Genomic DNA, 27,471 nt, shown 5'->3' on the forward strand with positions numbered 1-27,471 from the left:
CAGAAGAAAACGGAACGGAATTGGGATAAACATACCTGAATTTGTCCAATAGAAACTCTTGTTTGCAACTGTTAGACTTATGATTACACCCTTGATCAGCTAGATGAAGGCAGGAGATTGCAAGGTGGTATTGAATGTGTCACTGTCTGTCACCTAATTTTCCTATGGACCTGTGCACCTATGTTGTATACTTTCATTCATAGGAAAGGATGTAGCAACCTCATGATGGGTGTAGGGAAAATTTGAGTATCATGTAGTAGCCCAAACATATCGATGTTACATTGAGCTGAGTGAATGGAATATGAATGACAGTCATCCAATATGCTGTAATAGAAATAAGCCATGTTCATTAAAAAAATCGTCCTCCCTTATCTTAAAAGTTACCGACAGCCACTGGCCTACAGAGGCTGACTGGGCACCATTTGCCCAACATCTCTGCGAAGGTCATCAGCTAAATTAACCATGCCCATTCATGCCAAGGCAGAAGGGAAAGCCCCATGTTAAAGTGGGAGGTTTTAGTAGTTTCCAGCAAAGGCCTCGAGAGGGACTCTCAAACGACCACATCTGTAGCTGTGTGAGAGAGGAATCAACATATCACAAGGACAAGTTTGGGGGAGATGCAAAGAACTAGATAAAACGTTGAGTACTGCGGACAAAGATAAACAAGTAGGTCGATTATAGTTAGAGTGGAAATTGAGCGTTAAAACGTTGGGATGCCAAATCATTCATGCAACCCGTCGCACCTCTTTCTTTAATTAAGTTAATCTTTAGAAGCAAGCTACGTTGAATATGTGTATTTTCGACATAGAATGCAAGTGATAATAATACTTTTGACACCTTATTTTGCATTTGGAAGCATTTTTCCTATATGTGTAGTCTAGTAGGCTCTTGAAATTTGTTGACAAATACCTACTTGAAGAATCAGGCAAAAGTCATAGAGGGCAAAACAGGGGCTTTTGGGACGGGTGTCGTGGAATGGCACTCTGGATAGAGGCGTTTGCCCAACTGCTGTTTCTTGTGTTGGCATGGGACCCGAGCGCACAAGGAGCGGCACCACAAGATATAAAACACGAGGTGAGTGGTCAAAGAACAAATAACAACGGGAGATATTGCCTTATTGAAAATGTATGCATGCATGTATGACTGTCACTTTGGACAAAAGTTCTGCCAACTGGCATATATTATTATTGAATATATGCAACAAATATGCATTATTTAAACAATTTGCATTATGATGATTTAATCTGTTATAAAGCAATAGTCCCTACTGTTAAAAAAGTGGAAATAATTTCCCAAGTCTGGGATGCCAGACTGTAGGTAAAACTACGCCTGTGACTATATCGAGTGCAGCTACGACCGGAAGATACTTTTGGTAGTAGGTTAGGATAGCATTTTAGCTAACCTTAAACTTTTTCCTAAACTTTATCTAATTATCCTAACCTGCTGCCTAAATTCTCCTCGCCTGTTACGAAAAAGTCACTTCCGATCGAAGTTGTATTGCACATATTCATGACCTAGCGGGACGGCTTACTTCCAATGTCATTTACACAAAATGTAGAGTCATTACCAACTACATTGAAATTCAATCATAAAAATGTACAGATAAATATCATTTAGAATATTAAAATGGTTCTCTTTAGCCTTGGGTGGTGTAGGTAAATACAAATATTGTGTTCTTATTTACTTGGTTTCAGATACATCAAACATTTGACAAATATAATTCCGTTTGAACTGTTCTGGGAAGAATTCTTTGGAAATAACTTGTCTGACATATTTATTGTTACGCCTCTTGTCCCACAAACACCAGCCACCTATGTATACGTATGGTAGGCAAGGAGATACATTGGAATATAATAGTATCCCTTTCATGATTGTACAATTTCAAAAGCTTAATAATAATAATATATGGTTTACTTCCGCAATCTTTGAGTGCGGTCGAGGATATCCAAGATTACAGTTTACAGTAAAACTGGGTGGATGTGGAATTGATCTGACCTCAGCCAAAGGAAGCAGGCCACAATGGTGATGGCTTGCATGACAACACTTAGGAATTCTGAGGCTGCAAAATAAGATGAGATGAGAAAAGAAAAAGACAAGAAGGCGGCAAATGGGAGAAATACCATGGTCTCTGTATTGTGGTCAGGTACAGAGGCACTTTCTGAAAGGAGAGGGGATTTAGAGTTGCGCTATAGTTGCAGTATAGAATCCAAGTTCAAAGAGATGCAGAGATAATTGTTGACATCTGTCCTGAGTTAGGGTTGAACTGGGGGAGGGGAGTTTTAAGGGCTGCCTCTGAGGATATGATAGTCTGGTGTTCAGCAGTGGAGGAGGACTCGCCTGTTTCGACTACAGGAAGTTACCATGATGTTAAACCCTTATGCACCCCACCCTCTGCCATTTAGGACAATGCAGTCAGCTAGATCATGTCCCAGGAAGCTCTGACTTCATCACTGCCTTTTTGATCTGACTGCTGGCGCATTAACTGTAATCTTAGCGTAATGTAGGTGCCTGGATTGTATTTCCAGCTGTGCAAATGTAAAGAATAATTGAACTACATTGACCTAGATTAGACTGCCAATTTAGCAGAAAGCAGGCTACTAGGTGAGGGAACTGAATCACTGATAGTGTTTGTTTGTCATTTAGACAGACTGCTTTTTGCTGCTTCTCCTTTACATGCTTTGGGGTAAATCACCAACAAACCACATAATACTACTGGTAAAATGAGTCCCTCAAACAGACTCTTACAATGCTTGGCCATCATTTTGCACCAGAACACTCACTAGCTTACACATTAGGTATTGAGAGAGTGATAATACCCTAAATGAACGGTAAATCAAGACCAGCAGTTCTGTTTAATAGTCCGTTGGACTGGGCTCAAAGCAGCTGTGTGAAGACCATAGTACCAGTCATGGAAGGTAGGCAGGTGTGTCATATCCTGTGGCCTCAGGGAGAGATAGGAAGTGGGCATGGGATTTCCTCTTTTCTTGAATTAGTCTCACTGCAGCCTGACCATGACAACACATACAGTGACTGACACAGAGATGGAGGGGGGAGGGGGAGAAAGGGAGGAGTGTTAGTCAGTACAAAGAGGGAACCAGTCTCAAGGAAATGTGAATGAGTGGGAGATGACTAAATGCCAAAGGAAGGAGAGAGAGAAAAAGAGGGAAGGGGTACTACCCACATGAAAAGGAACCGAAAATAAGTAATTGTGATGATGCAATTTGGGAACAAAGTGGTTTAGGTTTATGAATGATGTAATTAGGCAATACACAGTGTGCCCGGATGTTACTCATAGGCCACATACACTTAGTAGACATCTGTAAGCAGCACTGCTGGGTAGGAACATGGCAACGACTCTACATCCTAGTTTCCTGACCACACAACCTGACCAGGAAATACTCCGGGTCTTAGTTATAACCTTCTCATAATGATAACGTAATTAAGTATATTAGACTGACCTTCTTGTTTTTGCTTTTGAGAAGAGGATTCTCTTTTATTAAGATATGCAGACAAATTGGCTAATGCTCAAATTACTTTGGCATCAGTGGGATGTTTTAAAAATGTTACTTCTTATACAGTTGAAGTCGGAAGTTTCCATACAATTTAGCCAAATACATTTAAACTCAGTTTTTCACAGTTCCTGAAATGTAATCCTCGTAAAAATTCCCTGTCTTAGGTCAGTTAGGATCACCACTTTATTTTAAGAATGTGAAATGTCAGAATAATTGTATAGAGAATTATTTATTTCAGCTTTTCTTTATTTCATCACATTCCCAGTGGGTCAGAAGTGTACATACACTCAATTAGTATTTGGTAGCATTGCCTTTAAGTGGTTTAACTTGAGTCAAACGTTTCGTGTAGCCTTCCACAAGCTTCCCACAATAAGGTGGGTGAATTTTGGCCCATTCCTCCTGACAGAGCTGGTGTAACTGAGTCAGGTTTGTAGGCATCCTTGCTCGCACACGCTTTTTCAGTTCTGCCCACAAATTTTCTATAGGATTGAGGTCAGGGCTTTGTGATGGCCACTCCAATACCTTGACTTTGTTGTCCTTAAGCCATTTTGCCACAACCTTGGAAGTATGCTTGGGGTCCATTTGGAAGACCCATTTGCGACCAATCTTTAACTTCTGATGAACTTCTGAACTTCTTTAACTGATGTCTTGAGATGTTGCTTCAATATATCCACATAATTTTCCTACCTCATGATGTCATCTATTTTGTAAAGTGCACCAGTCCCTCCTGCAGCAAAGCACCCCCACAACATGATGCAGCCACCCCCGTGCTTCACGGTTGGGATAGTGTTCTTGGGCTTGCAAGCATCCCCATTTTTCCTCCAAACATAACGATGGTCAGAGGACATTTCTCCCAAAAATATGATCTTTGTTCCCATGTGCAGTTGCAATCCGTAGTCTGGCTTTTTTATGGTGGTTTTAGAGCAGTGGCTTCTTCCTTGCTGAGTGGCCTTTCAGGTTATGGACTGGTAGGACTGGTTTTACTGTGGATATAGATACTTTTGTACCTGTTTCCTCCAGCATCTTAACAAGGTCCTTTGCTGTTGTTCTGGGATTGATTTGCACTTTTCGCACCAAAGTAAGTTCATCTCTAGGAGACACAATGCGTCTCCTTCCTGAGCGGTATGACGGCTGCGTGGTCCCATGGTGTTTATACTTGCGCACTATTGTATGTACAGATGAGAGTGGTACCTTCAGGCGTTTGGAAATTGCTCCCAAGGATGAACCAGACTTGTGGAGGTCTACAATTTATTTTCTGAGGTCTTGGCTGATTTCTTTTGATTTTCCCATGATGTCAAGCAAGGAGGCCCTGAGTTTGAAGGTAGGCCTTGGAATACATCCACAGGTTCACCTCTAATTGACTCAAATGATGTCAATTAGCCTATCAGAAGCTTCTAAGCCATGACATCATTTTCAGAATTTTCCAAGCTGTTTAAAGGCACAGTCAACTTAGTGTATGTAAACTTCTGACCCACTGGAATTGTGATACAGTGAATTATAAGTGAAATAATCTGTCTGTAAACAATTGTTAAAAAAATTACTTGTGTCATGAACAAAGTATATGTCCTAACTGACTTGCCAAAACTATAGTTAGTTTACAATACATTTTTGGAGTGGTTGAAAAACGAGTTTTAATGACTCCAACTTTAGTGTATGTAAACTTCTGACTTCAACTGTATATATAAAAACAATATATGCCATTTAGCAGACACTTTTATCGTAAGCAACTTACAGTCATTTTACATATTGGGGGTGGTGGGAATTGAAACCACTACCGCTGACGTTACAAGTGCCATGCTCTATCAACTGAGCTGCTTCTTTTGCTCAGTCTTGTTGATGCTGGCTAGAGGACTGTTTGCATAGACAGCTGGAATCCCATACACACGATGTGCATGTAGAGACGAGTCAGAGGTCAGGGAGGTTTATCAGTAATATCCACATAGAAGATTTATGACGATAATGTTGTAACACCACCCAGACACATTTATATTTATTGATTCTTATGATATACACTACATGACCATAAGTATGTGGACACCTGCTCGTCGAACATCTCATTACAAAATCATGGGCATTAATATGGTGATGGTCTGGCTTGCAGTTCCAATTCATCCCAAAGGTGTTCGATGGGGTTCGGGTCAGGGCTAGAATGTCATTGTATGCTGTATCGTTAAGATCTCCCTTCACTGGAACTAAGTGGTGTAGCTCGAACCATGAAAAACACCCCCAGACCATTATTCCTCCTCCACCAAACTTACAGTTGGGGCAGGTAGCGTTCTCCTGGCAACCGCCAAACCCAGATTCGTCTGTCAGATTGCCAGATGATGAAGCGTGATTCATCACTCCAGAGAACGTGTTGCCACTGCTCCAGAGTCCAATGTGACGAGCTTTATACCACTTCAGCCGATGCTTGGCATTGCGCATGGTGATCTTAGGCTGCTCGATCATGGAAACACATTTCATGAAGCTCCCGACAAACAGTTCTTGTGCTAACGTTGCTTCCAGAGGCAGTTTGGAAATCGGTAGTGATTGTTGTAACTGAGGACAGAATATTTTTTTAACGCTCTACGCACTTCAGCACTCGGCAGTCCCGTTCTGTGAGCTTGTGTGGCTTACCACTTCGCAGCTGAGCAGTTGTTGCTCCTAGATGTTTGCACTTCACAATAACAGCACTTACAGTTGACTGGGGCTGCTCTAGCAGGGCAGAAATTTGACAAACTGACTTGTTGGAAAGGTGGCATCCTATGACGGTGCCACGTAAAAAGTCACTGAGCTCTTCAGTAAGGCCAATGTTTGTCTATGGAGATTGCATGGCTGTGTGCTCGATTTAATAAACCTGTCAGCAATGGGTGTGGCTGAAATAGCCGAATCCACAAATTTGAAGGGGTGTCCACATATTTTGACCATGTAGTGTTTGTGTGTGTTGTGATTTGTAATACTGTGTGCTGTGGCTCCTAAGCCAAGTGTCTTGTATGGGCCAGATCATTGTGTATCTAGCTATGAGCTATGAGGCTTCTTTCTCATGCTCTGTTGTTGTGTTTGTTGGTAGTCATTGTGACACACTAAGTGGATCAGTAATCTGGAGAACCGAGCCAAATTTCATGTAAGTCTTTTTAAGGTCAGGGAAGTCATATCCTTGCCTCTAAAAAGCCTAGGGCTATTCATTTATTACTTTGTTCATGGAAAATGTCTATATACTAGGTCTTACTCACTCAACTAACTAAAGCAAATAAAGGGACCACTATAACTGCCCACTGCCCACTCACTCTCTCTAGGCTTCAGTGATCAAAACGACAAGAGTTAGGAGTAGTATACCCTTATTGAAGAACACTTAATTAAAGACTGTTATTTGTGGACCCACAAATGGGACCATGGATGGGAGGAGTGGGACTCACTAGGCTTATCATTGAAACAAGTATTCAGTGTTTATCAATGGCTCTCTCGCTCATACATCCATTTTAAATACAGTTTAACAACAACACACACTATGAAAGACCTAGATAGAAGACTAGAATGAAAGGTATAGGGGCCTCAGAAAGAGCAGCTGTGGCCTTATGTCAAGCATAGAATTAAATCTTGTCCTGAAACAAACTATTCCTCTAAGACATGTCCTCACACCTCCATTATATTTCTATTATCATAATCCATTAATTACACGCTTCACCATCCCTCTTTTTCATGATGAAAGACCTCTTTCACATATTAAGTCTTAACACAGAGAGCAGGGTCTCCCCGAGAGAGATTAGTCCCCTCCATTCCAAGCACGCCTACGTGTCTAGAGAATTTTGAGTAATCAATATGACAGATATTGACACATTCAATACCACCTTGCACACTCTTGCCTGCATCTAGCTGATCTAGGGTGTAATCATTAGTCCAACAGTTGCAAATGAGAAATTCTGGTATGTTTATCCCTGTTTTGTTCTGTTTGCTTCTGTTTAAGAAAAACGTTTTTCAACTGAATTAGCGGAATTAATAGACCCCTGATCACACAGCATGATCACTTTGCTCGTTGTATATATAATTCTTTCTCGCAACTATCTATGTGCGCTCCTCCTCTCCCATTTTCCCTTTGCTTGTGTACTTCAGTGCAGAACACATCAGCTGTCTGTGACCAGGCGAGAAAACCTTTCCAAGCCAAACCTTCATATCATGACCGCTGACCGCTACACACATCCTACAGCATTGTCACGTCATAGTCTAGAGCGTCATAGTCTAGAGCTACTAGAACTAACACGTTAGTAAACCCGCTACAATCAAGCAGTTCAGTCAATGCAGTTTAGCTATTACACCAGCGGGCCACTGTCGTAATCAATTAATAAAGCCCAAAGCTTACCCTGACTTGGAAAAGTTCTAGTTTTGCATAGTCATAGGCAGCTAACTAACATAGCATCCCTCTCTGTTTGAGCCGGGTGTTTGAGTAAGCTAAACTAGCTAGCTGCATTTGCTAGCTAAGTGAATGTTGAGAAAAATACAACCTAATATAGCTCTCTCTCTCTCTCTGAAAAAAAAATACTTTGAAATATAGTTAGCTCTCTCTTTCTCTTGTCTCTCCTTCATTTTTAAATAAATACATTTGTTCAAAACTATTCAACTGTTGTCTTTCTCTCTCTTTAAGTCAACAACTGTCCACATTTTATGCACTGCAGTGCTAGCTAGCTGTAGCTTATGCTTTCAGTACTGGATTAATTCTCTGGTCCTTTGATTGGGTGGACAACATGTCAGTTCATGCTGCAAGAACTCTGATAGGTTGGAGGACGTCCTCCGGATGTTTAAATAAAATTTTATTGGTCACATACACATATTTAGCAGATGTTATTGGTCACATACACATATTTAGCAGATGTTATTGGTCACATACACATATTTAGCAGATGTTATTGGTCACATACACATATTTAGCAGATGTTATTGCGGGGTAGCGAAATGCTTGTGGTCCTAGCTCCAACAGTGCAGTAGTATCTAACAATTCACAATAATATACAAATCTAAAATTAAAATAATGGAATAAAGAAATATATAAATATTAGGACGAGCAATGTCGGAGTGGCATTGACTAGCATACAGTAGAATACAGTATATACATATGAAATTAGTAAAGCCGTATGTAAACATTATTAAAGTGACTAGTGTTCCATTATTAAAGTGGACAGAGATTCCATCTCTATGTATATAGGGCAGCAGTCTCTAAGGTGTAGGGTTGAGTAGCCAGGTGGTAGCCGGCTTGTGATTGCTATTTAACAGTCGGTGGCCTTGAGATAGAAGCTGTATTTCAGTCTTTTGGTCCCAGCTTTGATGCACCTGTACTGACCTCGCCTTCTGGATGGTAGCGGGGCGAACAGACCGTGGCTCGTGTGGTTGATGTCCTTGATGATCTTTTTGGCCTTCCTTTGACATCGGGTGCTGTAGTTGTCCTTGAGGGCAGGCAGTGTGCCCACAGTGATGCGTTGGGCAGACCGTACCACCCTCTGGAGAGCCCTGCGGTTGCGGGAGGTGCAGCTGCCGTACCAGGCGGTGCAGTTGCCATACCAGGCAGTGATACAACCCGGCAGGATGCTCTCAATTGTGCATCTGTAAAAGTTTCTGAGAGTCTTAGGGGCCAAGCCGAATTTCAGCTTGTCAAGTTGTCATAATTACTGTATAAGTCTATGGAAGGTGGTGAGAACCATGAGTCTTCTAGGTTTTGTATTGAAGTCGATGTACCCAGAGGAGGACGGAAGCTAGCTGTCCTCCGGCTATACCATGTTGCTACCCTACAGAGTGTTGCTGAGGCTACTGTAGACCTTCATTGCAAAACAGTGTGTTTTAATAAATTATTTGGTGATGTGAATATATTTTGTATTGTTCTAAAAATGAGAACTTGTTTAATGTTTCACGATTTTTATTTATATGAAATTCACTGAGGAGCATGGTCCTCCACTGAGGAGCATGGTCCTCCACTGAGGAGCATGGTCCTCCACTGAGGAGCATGGTCCTCCACTGAGGAGCATGGTCCTCCACTGAGGAGCATGGTCCTCCACTGAGGAGCATGGTCCTCCACTGAGGAGCATGGTCCTCCACTGAGGAGCATGGTCCTCCACTGAGGAGCATGGTCCTCCACTGAGGAGCATGGTCCTCCACTGAGGAGCATGGTCCTCCACTGAGGAGCATGGTCCTCCACTGAGGAGCATGGTCCTCCACTGAGGAGCCTCCACTAGTATAATGAAACTGCTGACATTTTACTGTTGATAGAGAAAATGCTGAAATGGCATCATTACTAGTTAATTAAAAGTGTTGGTATGTTCTTTATGTTCCTGGAACATGGACACCAACCTAACAGGAAGTTACATACACTATAGTAACAATGTACTGACTGTGCACAGGGTGTGGTTGTTCACAATAATTTACCCTCAGGCCGTTGGGTTTTCCATATTAGAAAAGAGAGGGAGAGGGGAAGGAGGAGTGGGGAGAGAAGAGGACAGAGAGACGGGTAGGGGGGAGAGGTTTTGACTTTGAGGTTTGGGTGGGATCATAGAGAAATTCCCAGTAAAATGACTGACTGACTGTGCTGTTTCAATAGAGACTGACATTAATGCAACTGAAGAGGTTAGTCTACTTTTGTGAAGAACTAAATAGTTGAAGGTCAAACATACAATCAAACAAATAGTATTTAGAGTTGTGAAAAACACTTCCTGGCTGTGTGCTAGCTTATTGACAATGTTCAAGTCAGGATGTGTTCGGTAAAGAATATCAGAGAAGTATCAGCTACCTCCAACTCCTGTTTGGGGGGGAGAGAAAGGGCAGAGCTGAAACTGTGTGGGAGAGGTTTGGGACCCAGCCACTGGTTCTGCTCCAAATAGAGAGAGGGAGGCACCAGAGTTTAATACGTTTCCAGGGGAAAGTAAGGTCAGATATATAATAATTCAGCACCTTCTCTAGTGCAGCCAGACACTGTAATCTTACAAGAACAAGCCTGGAAAGCGAGGCCACCCTAGACCTATAGGGATGTAAGGACACCCCTTACTGCAGAGGCCCGACTGGAATAAAAAATCTCATAAACAATTATGACATATATCTGGAGCATGGTCTCAATCAAAAACGATACCTCTGTAGTCCAATAGAGAACATGTTTGCCACGTACACACAAACACAATGAAAAAGACACCAGAGTACTATAGTTCGTAACTTACAATGTGGAAATATTTTACCAACAGAGTGTTTTCAGTTTCACTGTTCAGTCTTTGTCTACCAGGATTTTGAATTTTCCCTACAAGGGCTTTAGTGAAATCTGAGCTGTCTTTGTGGGTGCCATTTTGCCCTGGTTTGGTTTCAGTACATCAGTACATCAGAGTCCCATTGGGCTGGCTGGACACAGTCACTGAAGAGTAGTGTTGATGTTTGAATACTTTTATACTTACCCATTGGAATGACCAGCACCTGTTTGTGGACATTGTGCTTCTCCTGCAAGCCAAAACATATGAAAACCTAAATGAGAGCCTATTCGTTATTTATGTCATTGTGAAATGTATATCAACACCAGAGCCCACTCTGTCTTATTTGAAGACATTCAACAGATGTTGATTTATTCATAGTATATTAATTCTTCACGCATTTGAGACATGTTGTAACAGTACAACCTCCATGTTTCAGGTGTGGTTGCAGCAATATGGCTACCTGCCGCCAGGTGACCTGCGGACACATGCTGCCCGCTCCCCTTACTCCATCACCACGGCCATCACAGCCATGCAGAGATTCTACGGCCTGACCATCACCGGCTCTATCGACAATAACACTTTAGAGTGAGTCCCTTTCATGCTAAACTGTTGCAGGTTCAGTACCATATTACCCTATTTGTTAGAGTTTCTTCTGGTCAGGTCATGTGGCAAGGAAAAAGCATGGTCTTACCTGTGTGAACTCACTGATTCAAAGTTAAATTAATCAATGACTTGTTTCCAAGATAGAGATTCTACTGGGCATTGTGTGACCGGTCCCTGAATTGTGTTTGCCAGGGCGATGAAGCGGCCACGCTGTGGAGTTCCAGACAAGTTTGGCACTGTGCTGAAGAGCAACCTAAGAAAGAAGCGCTATGCTATCCAGGGCCTGAAATGGGACAAGACCGAGCTTACCTATTGGTAGGTTAGCCCTCCAACTCTAAGTGCATGTGTCGGGTAAAAATGAAAAGAACCCCCACAACCCATATGGTGAAGTCATGTCAAGTCATACTGTAAATTCCCCTCATCTCAACCAGATTTTCAGAAATTCCCCAGTGACTTAATATACCAAGTAAAGTGTATCACCGTTTCCTCTCTTATTCCCCCTGTCTCCATCTTCCTCCTTTCACAAACTGTTCTCTTCTCTCTCTAATGGTGCCCCCTCTCTCCATCTCTCAGTATACAGAACTACACCCCTAAGGTGGGGGAATATGAGACCAATGAGGCTATCAGGAAGGCCTTCAAGGTGTGGGAGAATGTGACCCCTCTACGCTTCAGGGAGATCCCCTACAGTCACATACGGGACAGGGTGGTGGACATGGCAGACATCATGCTCTTCTTCGGTGAGGGTTTCCATGGTGATGCCAGTCCCTTCGATGGCGAGGGGGGCTTCTTGGCACACGCCTACTTCCCCGGTAACGGCATAGGGGGAGACACTCACTTTGACTCTGCAGAGCCCTGGACGGTCGGCAACAGTGATCTGTCAGGTGAGTGACCTTGAGTGTTTGGAAGAGGAACGTTATGACGGGAATTCATGTTTGATTCCCGATGTCAGGAAAACCAGTTTAACCTGTTGGGAGTTACCATGCTCCCCGGGCAGTTGTGAGCAGCAGGCCATAAAACACACCATCAACAGGCCCCAACGTGTTTGTGTTTTGAACTTATCTCCAGGGCATGTTTGTGTGGGGGAGATGAATGATCTACAGATTTTTTTAGTTTTTAGTTTTGATGGTGAGAGAGAGGCCTGCTATTTAAAACCATAGTAATAGGGTGTCAATACTTTAGATGTTTCTAGTCAGTTACATTTGAATGGTGCTTTTTCTATACATGCTTAAGCGATTGTTATACAAGATTGAATTTCATGGGACAATTTAATGTGATGGTGATGACATGGTACCTTCTTTCTCAGATACTGTGTTATGGTATTGGCATTGTTCTGTTGGTCTTAGGCAATGATGTGTTCCTGGTGTCGGTACATGAGCTGGGTCATGCTCTTGGCCTGGAGCACTCCAACGACCCCTCTGCCATCATGGCTCCATTCTACCAGTGGATGGACACCGAGAACTTCCAGCTGCCTGAAGATGACCTCAGGGGAATACAGCAAATCTATGGTGAGGCTAAGAGAAAATGCTTTATCATTCATTATCATTACTGATAGTTGTTCTACTGTATCTAGGCTGTAACTAGGGCCCAGAGTTCATTTTTATCAGATCACAAAAAAGGGCCTATGTAATGATAGTAGTAAAGGATAACATTGGATTACATCTCCCGCTACCCTGCAGGGGGTAGATCAGGTGGTGGCCCTCGCCCTCCTCCACCTAACCCACGCTCCCCTCACCACCCACCCAAACCCACTCACACCCCATACAACCCTGGCTTTGGTCCTGACATCTGTGAGGGACACTTTGACACCATCGCCATCCTCAGAGGAGAAATGTTTGTGTTCAAGGTACTTAATTACATATATGTATAGCTGAAATCAGCTTTGTTGTTGTGTGTATATACAGTGGGGCAAAAAAGTATTTAGTCAGCCACCAATTGTGCAAGTTCTCCCGCGATTCTCACACTTCAACTATGACAGAAAATCACATTGTATGATTTTCAATGAATTTATTTGCAAATTATGGTGGAAAATAACTATTTGGTCACCTACAAACAAGCAAGATTTCTGGCTCTCACAGACCTGTAACTTCTTCTTTAAGAGGCTCCTCTGTCCTCCACTCGTTACCTGTATTAATGGCACCTGTTTGAACTTGTTATCAGTATAAAAGATACCTGTCCACAACCTCAAACAGTCACACTCCAAACTCCACTATGGCCAAGACCAAAGAGCTGTCAAAGGACACCAGAAACAAAATTGTAGACATGCACCAGGCTGGGAAGACTGAATCTGCAATAGGTAAGCAGCTTGGTTTGAAGAAATCAACTGTGGGAGCAATTATTAGGAAATGGAAGACATACAAGACCACTGATAATCTCCCTCGATCTGGGGCTCCATGCAAAATCTCACCCCGTGGGGTCAAAATGATCACAAGAACGGTGAGCAAAAATCCCAGAACCACACGGGGGGACCTAGTGAATGACCTGCAGAGAGCTGGGACCAAAGTAACAAAGCCTACCATCAGTAACACACTACGCCGCCAGGGACTCAAATCCTGCGGTGCCAGACGTGTCCCCCTGCTTAAGCCAGTACATGTCCAGGCCTGTCTGAAGTTTGCTAGAGAGCATTTGGATGATCCAGAAGAAGATTGGGAGAATGTCATATGGTCAGATGAAACCAAAATATTTTGGTAAAAACTTAACTAGTCGTGTTTGGAGGACAAAGAATGCTGAGTTGCATCCAAAGAACACCATACCTACTGTGAAGCATGGGGGTGGAAACATTATGCTTTGGGGCTGTTTTTCTGCAAAGGGACCAGGACGACTGATCCGTGTAAAGGAAAGAATGAATGGGGCCATGTATCGTGAGATTTTGAGTGAAAACTTTCTTCTATCAGCAAGGGCATTGAAGTTGAAAGATGGCTGGGTCTTTCAGCATGACAATGATCCCAAATACACCGCCCGGGCAATGAAGGAGTGGCTTCATAAGAAGCATTTCAAGATCCTGGAGTGGCCTAGCCAGTCTCCAGATCTCAACCCCATAGAAAATCTTTGGAGGGAATTGAAAGTCTGTGTTGCCCAGCAACAGCCCCAAAATATCACTGCTCTAGAGGAGATCTGCATGGAGGAATGGGCCAAAATACCAGCAACAGTGTGTGAAAACCTTGTGAAGACTTACAGAAAAAGTTTGACCTCTGTCATTGCCAACAAAGGTATTGAGATAAACTTTTGTTATTGACCAAATACTTATTTTCCACCATAATTTGCAAATAAATTCATTAACAATCCTACAATGTGATTTTCTGGATTTTTTTTTCTCATTTTGTCTGTCATAGTTGATGTGTACCTATGATGAAAATGACAGGCCTCTCTCATCTTTTTAAGTGGGAGAACTTGCGCAATTGGTGGCTGACTAAATACTTTTTTGCCCCACTGTACATGTATATTTAGTTTGTAGAGGTATTAACCCTGTCTCTGTTCTGTCTCGTCCTTCAGGATAAGTGGTTCTGGAGAGTCCGTAACAACGCGGTTCTGGATGGGTACCCAATGCCAATAGGCCATTTCTGGAGGGGCCTGCCGTCAAACATCAATGCTGCTTATGAAAGGGATGATGGCAATTTTGTATTTTTCAAAGGTAAATTTGACTTTACTCTGTTAACTTCTTGCGTCGAGCCATCCCGGATCCGGGATCGTGAATACAGCCACAAGCTCATTACCATGACGCAACGTTAACTATTCATGAAAATCGCAAATGAAATGAAATTAATATGCTAGCTCTCAAGCTTAGCCTTTTGTTAACAACACTGTCATCTTAGATTTTCAAAATATGCTTCTCAACCATAGCAAAACAAGCATTTGTGTAACAGCTAGTGACGCTAGCGTAGCATTTAGCGTTAGCATTAGCAGGCAACATTTTCACAAAAAACAGAAAATCATTCAAATAAAATCATTACCTTTGAAGAACTTCAGATGTTTTCAATGAGGAGACTCTCAGTTAGATAGCAAATGCTCAGTTTTTCCTGAAAGATGATTTGTTTAGGAGAAATCGAAAAAAAACATGAGTTCTGTGGCACTCACAGATAATATCTTTGCAGTTTTGGAAACCTTAGAGTGTTTTCTTTCCAAAGCTGCCAATTATATGCATAGTCGAGCATCTTTTCGTGACAAAATATTGCGCTTAAAACGGGCACGTTTTTTTTATCCATAAATTAAAAGAGCGCCCCCTATATCCAAGAAGTTAACATTACAACCTCTGTTAAGGTTCCGTCACAATATTTACATAGTCTACTATTCACATTAAATTAGATATCATTACTGAGGAAAACCACTCATTCAGATTCTCCTCTGACTCTGTGTAGGAGACAGGCACTGGGTTTTCAAGGAGTCTCTTCTGGAGGATGGCTACCCCAAGCCTCTGAAGGAGATTGGAAGTGGTCTACCCAAAGACAAAATAGACGCTGCTCTCTTCTACACCCCCACCGGCAAGACATACTTCTTCAGAGGACACAAGTCAGTCTTTTTGCATCTGATTGTCTCTGTGTCTTTGTTTAGGTCAACATTACATGACAGAGTGGAGTGGAGCGTAGAAGTTGAAAACATATTTCTCTGTCATGAATTGCCCTATTTGGCCATAAGATGATAGCAAATTTCCCAAATAAGTGGTTCTGACTTTTGAAATGGAGAACTAAAACCAGCAATGTGAAACACAGAAATGCTACAATGATACTATTCACTCACTGAATATCAGTTATCCGGCTGAACTCAAGAGGCCAAGCTAAGAGAACCAGAACGTCTGTCTCCGGCAGGTTTTGTCTATCAGTGGTTCACTTAGCCTACATCTCATAACCCAGAGCACACCAGCTGAGCAACCACATCTTTGGAAGAGTAATAGGCCTGTAGGTGTGAGGTCAGCAGAGACCAGAGGTTTGGAGACATGCGGATGCACTGACGTTGAACTGAAACATGTCTATCTCTCCCCATGTTAGGTACTATCGATACAATGAGGACTCACGCTCTGTGGACCCTGAATACCCCAAACCCATCAGTGTGTGGCAGGGCGTCCCAGACAATATTAAAGCTGGCATCATGAGCAGAGACCAAGGTAACCATCCTGTGTGTTTTTGTGTACGTGCGTGTGGGTGCATGCGTGCAGTTGGTATTTTTTCTGTTTTAATCTAGAGGAAAAAAGTTATTCCAACTCTGGATTTATTTTGTTCATCTTTATCTCCACACTGTATTTGTCTCTCAGGACACACCTACTTCTACAAAGCCAATAAGTATTGGAAGTTCAACAACCAGAAGCTTCGTGTTGAGCCAGGATACCCCAAGTCTGCTCTTAAGGACTGGATGGGCTGTCCAGAGGAGGACCCCAAGACCGACGGAGGGAGAGGGGGTGGAGGACAAGACCGGGAAGACAGAAAGGAGGATAGAGACGAGACGGAGGTGATCATCATCAAGGAGGAGGGAGGATCTGGCGGAGGGGCGGGCGTGGTGGCGGCGGTGGTGGTTCCCCTCATGCTGCTGGCGTGTGTGATCCTCACTCTGGGGGCACTGCTGTTCTTCCGCAGGTACGGCACCCCACGCCGTCTCCTCTACTGTCAACGCTCACTACTGGACAAGGTGTAGAGGGGAGGAGAGGGAGAGAGAAGGAACTAGAGGAGGTTGAAGAGTTGAGAGGGACTGTATAGGAGAGAAAAGAGCAAACAGATGGAAATGCAAGTGGAGATGAGGGAGAAAAATGTAGAGAACTAAAGTCAAAGGGATCTGTAGACTGTGAGCGAAGGTTAGCCAGAGCAAAATATATTTGTTAGCTGTAGCTTAGATATTCCTTACCGGGGCCAACTTAAATATGGAATAGATTCCTTTTGCTCTTTCACTCCCACTCTATTCCTCTATTTCTCCCCCCTCTTCTGTTCTCTCATTGTGGTTGTTGACGCCAGCTCATCGCTGTTTGTTTAGCCTTTTTAAATTTAGTTTTTCAGTTGCTGTTGTCAGTGTTTGTGTCCTGGTAAATTTCAGCTTTATTTGAAAATAATTATGTGCAGTGCCTCCATCCATCCATTCCAGCACCTATTGTGTTAAAGAATACAACCAGCGTCATGTGATGTTCTGCTCCATGTTAGTAGAGGATGCTAGATTCTGTCAAAGCCATTCACCTATTAAGTGTTGCCTCATATACAGTATCTCAGTTATATCACATGAACTATGAACGGTCTGGAGAGAGAGGGGATAAACACTGAGTTTACCAAACATTAGGAACACCTTCCTAATATTGAGTTGCACCCTCCCCCCTTTGCCCTCAGAACAGACTCAATTCGTCGGGGAATAGACTACAAGGTGTCGAAAGCGTTCCACAGGGATGCTGGCCCATGTTGACTCCAATGCTTCCCACAGTTGTGCCAATTTGTCTGGATGTCATTTGGGTAGAGGACCATTCTTGATACACACAGGAAACTGTTGAGCATTTTTTTTAAACAGCATTGTTGCAGTTCCTGACACAAACCGGTGCACCTGGCACCTACTATGGAGTTGGGGGGCCAGACCCTGGTTTCTACACAATGAGAACACTCTTTACAGCAAATACTGTTAGCTGTGAATTATTAGTATCTTTCATATGAATCTTAACCTTGTGACCCATTCTATACACCTGTGATTTGTCATGAACATCCAGAAGGATGGACTTAGTCCTGCTGGTTGGGCTCTCGCTAAATCACCTACGTGGGGCTCGTTGACAAGCTCCATTACTGCAATAATTCAATAATAAAGTTGACTTGTTTTGAAGAAATGTAAAAGTCTCTCCTTCTGATTAGAATAATTCCACGACAGTCCTTAATATTCTTTAATGTCATGCAGTGTTTTAATGATTATTATAATTATTATTATTATGATTATTATTATTATCAATAATGTTGTCATTATTATTATGTCTAGTACTATTGTTTTTTGTTCTCCATGTATAGAATGTGTTTGTGTACATTGTCATTAAATGTCCTGCTGGACAGGGAACTAGGTTTTGAAAGTGGCCTTAAATGTATATTTGATTTGAGGGAAAGGGAATGGGATGGGGATATTATTTTGTGAAACTTGATTGTTTTTCCATCTCAATGCAATAAATAGAAGATATGAAAATGACTCCTTTTTGTCATTGCACTTGTTTACAGTTCTCAAATCATGGTGCTGTTTTTATTTTTCAGGGACGCAAAAGTTTACTAGTATTTAGAACAATAATAATGATATTCATTTTTATAATTATAATAATTATAACTACTGTATTTAAAGTATTTGAATACGATCGTGCCTGTATTTTTCACATTAATCCTTTAAATAAAATGTTTTTAAAAATGCATAGTAATATGTGGTCTTTATTTTTGTTTCAGCACTAATTGGTCAGTCACAGACATACACAGGAATATACACTCAGAAGCACTCCTTAACAAATGACTTCGTAAACAAAATCCTAACTGAAGCTCAATATCACCCTGGTATTGTAATCATTCACCCTTACTGCTTACCTACTCTCCATATTGCTCCACCTTACCATCGTACGGCAACTGGTCCCATACTCACTCTTGCTTTACCTCCAGGGTTCTTGCTCCCCAAAAGCTCCACTCTCTTTCTGGTGCTTGGCAACTGGCAGGCCTGAAACTGGGTCAGAAAACAAAGACTATGTCTAAGGATTAAATTAAACTAGGAATGAAGAGGATTGTGTGTGTGTGTGTGTGTGTCTCACCTACTGTTTTAGCTAGCTTTCCCAATTCAACACCTGTGATTACTGTATGCCTCGCTGTATGTCTCTCTCAAATGTCAATATGCCTTGTATACTGTTGTTCAGGTTAGTTATCATTGTTTTAGTTCACAATGGAGCCCCTAGTTCCACTCTTCACGCCCCTGATAACTCCTTTGTCCCACCTCCCACACATGCGGTGACCTCACCCATTACTACCAGCATGTCCAGAGATACAACCTCCCTCATCATCACCCAGTGCCTGGGCTTACCTCCGCTGTACCCGCACCCCACCATACCCCTGTCTGCGCATTATGCCCTGAATATATTCTACCATGCCCAGAAACCTGCTCCTCTTATTCTCTGTCCCCAACGCTCTAGGCGACCAGTTTTGATAGCCTTTAGCCGCACCCTCATACTACTCCTTCTCTGTTCCGCGGGTGATGTGGAGGTAAACCCAGGCCCTGCATGTCCCCAGGCACCCTCATTTGTTGACTTCTGTGATCGAAAAAGCCTTGGTTTCATGCATGTCAACATCAGAAGCCTCCTCCCTAAGTTTGTCTTACTCACTGCTTTAGCACACTCTGCTAACCCTGATGTCCTTGCTGTGTCTGAATCCTGGCTCAGGAAGGCCACCAAAAATTCAGAGATTTCCATACCCAACTATAACATCTTCCGTCAAGATAGAACTGCCAAAGGGGGCGGAGTTGCAGTTTACTGCAGAGATAGCCTGCAAAGTAATGTCATACTTTCCAGGTCCATACCCAAACAGTTCGAACTACTAATTTTGAAAATGACTCTCTCCAGAAATAAGTCTCTCACGGTTGCCGCCTGCTACCGACCCCCCTCAGCTCCCAGCTGTGCCCTGGACACCATTTGTGAATTGATCGCCCCCCATCTAGCTTCAGAGTTTGTTCTGTTAGGTGACCTAAACTGGGATATGCTTAACACCTCGCCAGTCCTACAATCTAAGCTAGATGCCCTCAATCTCACACAAATCATCAAGGAACCCACCAGGTACAACCCTAACTCTGTAAACAAGGGCACCCTCATAGACGTCATCCTGACCAACTGGCCCTCCAAATACACCTCCGCTGTCTTCAACCAGGATCTCAGCGATCACTGCCTCATTGCCTGTATCCGCTACGGAGCCGCAGTCAAACGACCACCCCTCATCACTGTCAAACGCTCCCTAAAACACTTCTGTGAGCAGGCCTTTCTAATCGACCTGGCCCGGGTATCCTGGAAGGACATTGACCTCATCCCGTCAGTTGAGGATGCCTGGTCATTCTTCAAAAGTAACTTCCTCACCATTTTAGATAAGCATGCTCCGTTCCAAAAATGCAGAACTAAGAACAGATACAGCCCTTGGTTCACCCCAGACCTGACTGCCCTCGACCAGCACAAAAACATCCTGTGGCGGACTGCAATAGCATCGAATAGTCCCCGTGATATGCAACTGTTCAGGGAAGTCCGGAACCAATACACGCAGTCAGTCAGGAAAGCTAAGGCCAGCTTCTTCAGGCAGAAGTTTGCATCCTGTAGCTCCAACTCCAAAAAGTTCTGGGACACCGTGAAGTCCATGGAGAACAAGAGCACCTCCTCCCAGCTGCCCACTGCACTGAGGCTAGGTAACACGGTCACCACTGATAAATCCATGATTATCGAAAACTTCAATAAGCATTTCTCAATGGCTGGCCATGCCTTCCGCCTGGCTACTTCAACCTCGGCCAACAGCTACGCCCCCCCCCGCAGCTCCTCACCCAAGCCTCTCCAGGTTCTCCTTTAACCAAATCCAGATAGCAGATGTTCTGAAAGAGCAGCAAAACCTGGACCCGTACAAATCAGCTGGGCTTGACAATCTGGACCCTCTATTTCTGAAACTATCTGCCACCATTGTCGCAACCCCTATTACCAGCTTGTTCAACCTCTCTTTCATATCGTCTGAGATCCCCAAGGATTGGAAAGCTGCCGCAGTCATCCCCCTCTTCAAAGGGGGAGACACCCTGGACCCAAACTGTTACAGACCTATATCCATCCTGCCCTGCCTATCTAAGGTCTTCGAAAGCCAAGTCAACAAACAGGTCACTGACCATCTCGAATCCCACCGCACCTTCTCCGCTGTGCAATCTGGTTTCCGAGCCGGTCATGGGTGCACCTCAGCCACACTCAAGGTACTCAACGATATCATAACCGCCATCGATAAAAGACAGTACTGTGCAGCCGTCTTCATCGACCTTGCCAAGGCTTTCGACTCTGTCAATCACCATATTCTTATCGGCAGACTCAGGAGCCTCGGTTTTTCGGATGACTGCCTTGCCTGGTTCACCAATTACTTTGCAGACAGAGTTCAGTGCGTCAAATCGGAGGGCATGCTGTCTGGTCCTCTGGCAGTCTCTATGGGGGTGCCACAGGGTTCAATTCTCGGGCCGACTCTTTTCTCTGTGTATATCAATGATGTTGCTCTTGCTGCGGGCGATTCCCTGATCCACCTCTACGCAGACGACACCATTCTATATACCTTCGGCCCGTCTTTGGACACTGTGCTATCTAACCTCCAAACAAGCTTCAATGCCATACAACACTCCTTCCGTGGCCTCCAACTGCTCTTAAACGCTAGTAAAACCAAATGCATGCTTTCAACCGGTCGCTGCCTGCACCCGCATGCCCGACTAGCATCACCACCCTGGATGGTTCCGACCTAGAATATGTGGACGTCTATAAGTACCTAGGTGTCTGGCTAGACTGCAAACTCTCCTTCCAGACTCATATCAAACATCTCCAATCGAAAATCAAATCAAGAGTCGGCTTTCTATTCCGCAACAAAGCCTCCTTCACTCACGCCGCCAAGCTTACCCTAGTAAAACTGACTATCCTACCGATCCTCGACTTCGGCGATGTCATCTACAAAATGGCTTCCAACACTCTACTCAGCAAACTGGATGCAGTCTATCACAGTGCCATCCGTTTCGTCACTAAAGCACCTTATACCACCCACCACTGCGACTTGTATGCTCTAGTCGGCTGGCCCTCGCTACATATTCGTCGCCAGACCCACTGGCTCCAGGTCATCTACAAGTCCATGCTAGGTAAAGCTCCGCCTTATCTCAGCTCACTGGTCACGATGGCAACACCCATCCGTAGCACGCGCTCCAGCAGGTGTATCTCACTGATCATCCCTAAAGCCAACACCTCATTTGGCCGCCTTTCGTTCCAGTACTCTGCTGCCTGTGACTGGAACGAATTGCAAAAATCGCTGAAGTTGGAGACTTTTATCTCCCTCACCAACTTCAAACATCAGCTATCTGAGCAGCTAACCGATCGCTGCAGCTGTACATAGTCTATTGGTAAATAGCCCACCCTTTTTCACCTACCTCATCCCCATACTGTTTTTATTTATTTACTTTTCTGCTCTTTTGCACACCAATATCTCTACCTGTACATGACCATCTGATCATTCATCACTCCAGTGTTAATCTGCAAAATTGTAATTATTTGCCTACCTCCTCATGCCTTTTGCACACATTGTATATAGACTCCCCCTTTGGTTTCTACTGTGTTATTGACTTGTTAATTGTTTACTCCATGTGTAACTCTTTGTTGTCTGCTCACACTGCTATGCTTTATCTTGGCCAGGTCGCAGTTGCAAATGAGAACTTGTTCTCAACTAGCCTACCTGGTTAAATAAAGGGTAAATAAAAAATAAAAAATAAAAAAAAAGTGTGTGTGTGTGTGTGTGTGTGTGTGTGTGTGTGTGTGTGTGTGTGTGTGTGTGTGTGGTGTGTGTGTGTGTGTGTGTGTGTGTGTGTGTGTGTGTGTGTGTGTGTGTGTGTGTGTTATATGAGATAATAGAGCAAGCAATCAAATCATGAAGCAACTGGCTAAGGCGTCTCCTAACAGCTAATGAGCCTTTGACAAAAAAATTATTTGTGCATGAGAGAAAGAGAGAGAGAGGAAATCACTTTAGTTAACATATTCAATGTTATGATTAACGCATGATGTTTGGGCAATTACGTTGATGAGGTAGTGTATTTTCCTATTGTGTTAAAATGATTTAGGTCGACCAGCCTTTCCATCTGCTGGAGACAGTGTGTTGTGGAGTTGAGTTTTGAACTGGGGAGAGAGTCATGAGGCTCACTTGGTTGGGATGGGAAGGGAGAGGGAGTGTTGAATCACATTTGGAAGCCAGAGATGGAGAAGAATTCCATTAACAACATCTGGAATTCCAACTGCATCTGAACTGCCAGACACACAGCAGGCCAACAGGATGGCGGTTGGAGGGGTATTTCCATTGTGTGCTGAGTATATCACTGTAAATGCACAGTACATGTTTTATGTGTGCGAGTCTACCTCCATGCCTTGTGAACTTGTCAGACGTGTGTTTGTGGGGATTTGTGTGTATGTGTGTGTTTGTGTGTGTGTGTGTGTGTGTGTGTGTGTGTGTGTGTGTGTGTGTGTGTGTGTGTGTGTGTGTGTGTGTGTGTGTGTGTGTGTGTGTGCACGTACTCTTTTCCCAGCTGATTCTTCAGTATGAAAAACAACCTCAGCATATTCCTCCCCACAAATCCCTTTCTATCTCTCTCCCTCCCTCTCCTTCTTCCCCTCTCTCTCTTTCCTCTCTCTCTGTGTAATTGGAAACAGTTTCTTCCCTTTTGCCTAAATTACTAACTTTTTTCACAAGCCCTAACAAAGACCACTCCGCTCAATAACCTCCTCCTTTCCCAGCCCCTCTTTCATCATCCAGCTCTCATTTCTTTTTCCAAATAGATTAACAGAAGAAAACCCACTATTTTCTTAATCTCGCTCTCTTATCCATCCATCTCTCTTCCCCTCTCTATGGGGCCTAAATTTTTTGCAGTCCAACACCTAGCTACATTATATGCACCCCAGACAATGTCCCTGCACTCTCTTTCTTTTGCTTTCCCTATTTTTCCCCAGTCTCTCTATCTCTCCAGGAGAGACTTCCTGGGGCTGTTTTAGTTGCAGTGCCGCAGACCTGCTAATGAATGGGCCTTGGTGATGAGGAAGTCATCGTCTGTCTGCCACAGAATGACATCACTGTCTGGCCAGGCAACCCATGATGAATAGGACCTAGAATCTTTGCTGACCACATGACTTGAAGAGGCAAAACTCTGGCCCCAAGGCTATAAGCACGAACTAAAGTTGTTTTGGTCAGGTCAATTGGTCAGGAAGAACAGGATGGTCTCATAGACTAGATGTAACATAGTAAATGAAAATCCGGGACACTCAAATTCGTATGATATGTTATGTTTGGTAAGGTTACATAAGACAGAAGATTACTTAAGGCAAAAACAAAAGGAGGGTGGTTGGTTGGGGGATTGGGGGGGAATATAACACAAATGTCTAGCAACCCAAAGGTTGCATGCTCTAATCTCGTCATTGACAACATTAGCACTTTGTGACATCTGCTGATGTAAAAAGGGCTTTATAAATACATTTGATTGATTGATTTTAGCTAATTAGCAACTTTGCAACTACTTAGCTAACCCTTCCCCTAACCCTTTAACCTAACTCCTAACCATAACTTTAAACCTAACCATAACCCCTAGTCTAGCTAACGTTAGCCACCTAGCTAACGTTAGCCACAACAAATTATAATTTGTAACATACTGTTTCATACAAATTGTATCAAAAAATATCAAACAAAATGTAATTCATAACATATCATGCAAATGGGTAGACATCCACAAATTAATACATACCTTACCAAACGTAAAATGTCATAATTTGAGTATCCCGGATTTTCCTTTACTATGTTATGTTTATCCCTGAGTCCAGGTTGAAAATTGAAGGTCCTACTCATGACCATTGCTGTTAAACAGTGGCGGTCAGTGACGTTTAATTCGTATGTTATTCATATTCCATTCACCCAGCTCAATGTAACATCGATAGGTTTAGGCTACTACATGATACTCAAATTTTCCCTACACCCATCATGAGGTTGCTACATCCTATCCTATGAATGAAAGTATACAACGTAGGTGCACAGGTCCAGAGGAAAATTAGGTGACAGACAATGACACATTCAATACTGCCTTCCACTCTCTTGCCTGCATCTAGCTGATCTAGAGTGTAATCATTAGTCCAACAGTTGCAAACAAGAGTTTCTATTGGACAAATTCAGGTATGTTTATCCCAATTTCGTTATGTTTGCTTCTGTTTAAGAAATGTTTTTTGGCGGAATGAATACACCCCAGATCATACGCAAGCACAGTTCACTTTCATAGCAGCCACATACAAACAGCATGATCATTTGCTCATTGAATAAATTCCTTCTCGAATCTACGTGCTCTCCTCCTCATACAACTTTTCCCTTTGCTAGTGGACTTCAGTGCACAACACATCAGCTGTCTGTGACCAGGCAAAAAAAAACAATTTCTAAGCCAAACCTTTATATCATAACCACTAACCTCTACACACAGCCTACATCGTTGTCACCATAATAGCTAATAATCAACATAGCTACTAGAACTAACGCATTGGTAAACCTGCTACAATCATGCAGTACAGTGTACAGTCAGCAAGCAGTTTAGCATTTACACCGGTGGGCTCCGGTGGCAATAAATTAATTAGGGCTGACCCCATTTAGTTGAATGGTCGATTGTTTGGTCGAAAGGCTGTTGGTCAACCGAGAGTTCTTTCATCGAGCAGTAGCAAAAAAAATATATATATATAATATTTAAAAAATAGATAGTGGTTGCTGTCCATGGGTCAGACACACATCAGTGCGCTGTTGAATTGACACCTTTTCCTAGATCATGTTGCTATGTGCAATGATAGCAAAGTTAACCAGCATATCGGTGTTGAGAACAATGCGGCAGAGGCTGCAGCAGAACGAGTAGATGAGAAAACAGCCCAAGCCTTAGGAGAGAGGATACCCCCACTTAGGTCTATAATCAATAGTCTAACTTTAAGTGTGCCTGGCTTTATAAATCATCAATATATCTACAGAAATAAGACAAATCCTGCTTGGGTTGCATATGTGAGTCTTTGTTTAAAACCTGTTAAGGCTAGGGCAGAATACTGCCCCCGTTGGTGAAATGCGTGCCCATAGTAAACAGAAAAAAAATCTGTAAAAAATTGCTAATATATGCATATAATAAATATTATTGAATAGAAAACACTCTAAAGCTTCTAAAACCGTTTAAATTATGTCTGTAAGTAAAGCAGAACTCTCAGGGCACTCATTCTCCCAAACTCTCTCTTGTCATCCAAAAAGTTGGCCCAACGTCGAAATTACATATTTTTCTGTCTTTCTTCCAAGATTGATTAAACGATGCGTGTGTTTCTCTTTGTCCTGAGAATTGCGGTGAAGCTATATAGCATGCTAACGCTGTGTTCTGAACCAAGTTTGACAAGTTTAGTCGACATATAATATGTAATTTCGACGTTTTGGTGCGAACTAACTTTACTTTTTGGCTGCATTTCAACCGAAATATGTCGTGTTTGATAACCGAAAGACACAGACTTCAAAACTAAAGCTGTTTTTGGTAAGTATAAACCCTTCCAGGTCTTCTGATGGAAGAACAGCAAAGGTAAGGGAACATTTATGTGTTAAATTTGGGTTTCTGTGGAGGAGCCAAAATGCTAATTCCTGAGCGCCGACTCACATTATAGCCTAGTGAACGAAATCTGTAAAGTTAAAAATAAATGTAACACAGCTGTTTTATTAAGAAGAAGTGTATCTTTCTAAGTATATGTAGAACATGTATATTTAGTCAATGTTTATGATGTGTATTTCTGTTATCTGGCAGAGTTACCATAATTTCTCCAGGCATTGTTGTAGCATTTTTTAGCCATGACCTTCTATGTAAACCGTGATTTATGGATATAATTAGCATATTATTGAAAAAAACATAAATGTACTGTATAACATGTCCTATTCCTGTCATCTGATGAAGATTTTCAAAAGGTTAGTGAATTATTTTACTTTTAATCCTGCTTTTGTGATTGCATCTATTGTTCTACAAAATGGCTATGTAAATTAGCCTATCTTTGGTGGTGGTTTGACATAAATATGTGCTATGTTTTCGCCGTAAAACATTTTAGAAATCTGACTTGGTGGCTAGATGAACAAGGTGTTTATCTTTCATTTGAGCTATTGGACTTGTTAATGTGTGGAGGTTAAATATTTCTAAGAATATTTTTTGCGTTCTGTGTGCTACTGTGTCAGTTGAGCAGTGGGGGGAGGTGCCCTAGCGGGACGTGTGGTGCCAAGTAGTGTAGTGATTCTGTGAGCACCAAGCCTGCAACAAAATGTCAAGTAAACAATTTTACAAATTCTGCTGTTTTTAAGCTTTGCTTTGCTTTAATAAAGGCTTTACACTTATTTTTTGTTAGAACAGCCTCTCTGGTATTATTTATAATTTATTTAGTGTTGTTTACACTGTTACAAATTGTCAGAAAAATTATATTTAGAATGATA

At 42.6% G+C, this 27,471-nt stretch overlaps 1 protein-coding gene across 1 annotated transcript; it reads left to right on the plus strand.

Annotated features, from left to right (window-relative positions):
* Nucleotides 1-530: 530 nt before the first annotated feature.
* LOC109875099 (matrix metalloproteinase-14-like) lies at nucleotides 531-18,433 on the plus strand. Its single transcript, XM_020467287.2, has 10 exons — nucleotides 531-1,074; nucleotides 11,142-11,290; nucleotides 11,501-11,623; nucleotides 11,882-12,189; nucleotides 12,652-12,813; nucleotides 12,985-13,151; nucleotides 14,798-14,936; nucleotides 15,661-15,811; nucleotides 16,288-16,403; nucleotides 16,551-18,433. Exons 1-10 carry the CDS (start codon nucleotides 976-978, stop codon nucleotides 16,925-16,927), a joined length of 1,791 nt encoding a protein of 596 aa, XP_020322876.1. The 5' UTR covers nucleotides 531-975; the 3' UTR covers nucleotides 16,928-18,433.
* Nucleotides 18,434-27,471: the final 9,038 nt, after the last annotated feature.

Source organism: Oncorhynchus kisutch, linkage group LG30, assembly GCF_002021735.2.
Source record: "Oncorhynchus kisutch isolate 150728-3 linkage group LG30, Okis_V2, whole genome shotgun sequence".
Classification (NCBI taxonomy): Eukaryota; Metazoa; Chordata; class Actinopteri; order Salmoniformes; family Salmonidae; genus Oncorhynchus; species Oncorhynchus kisutch.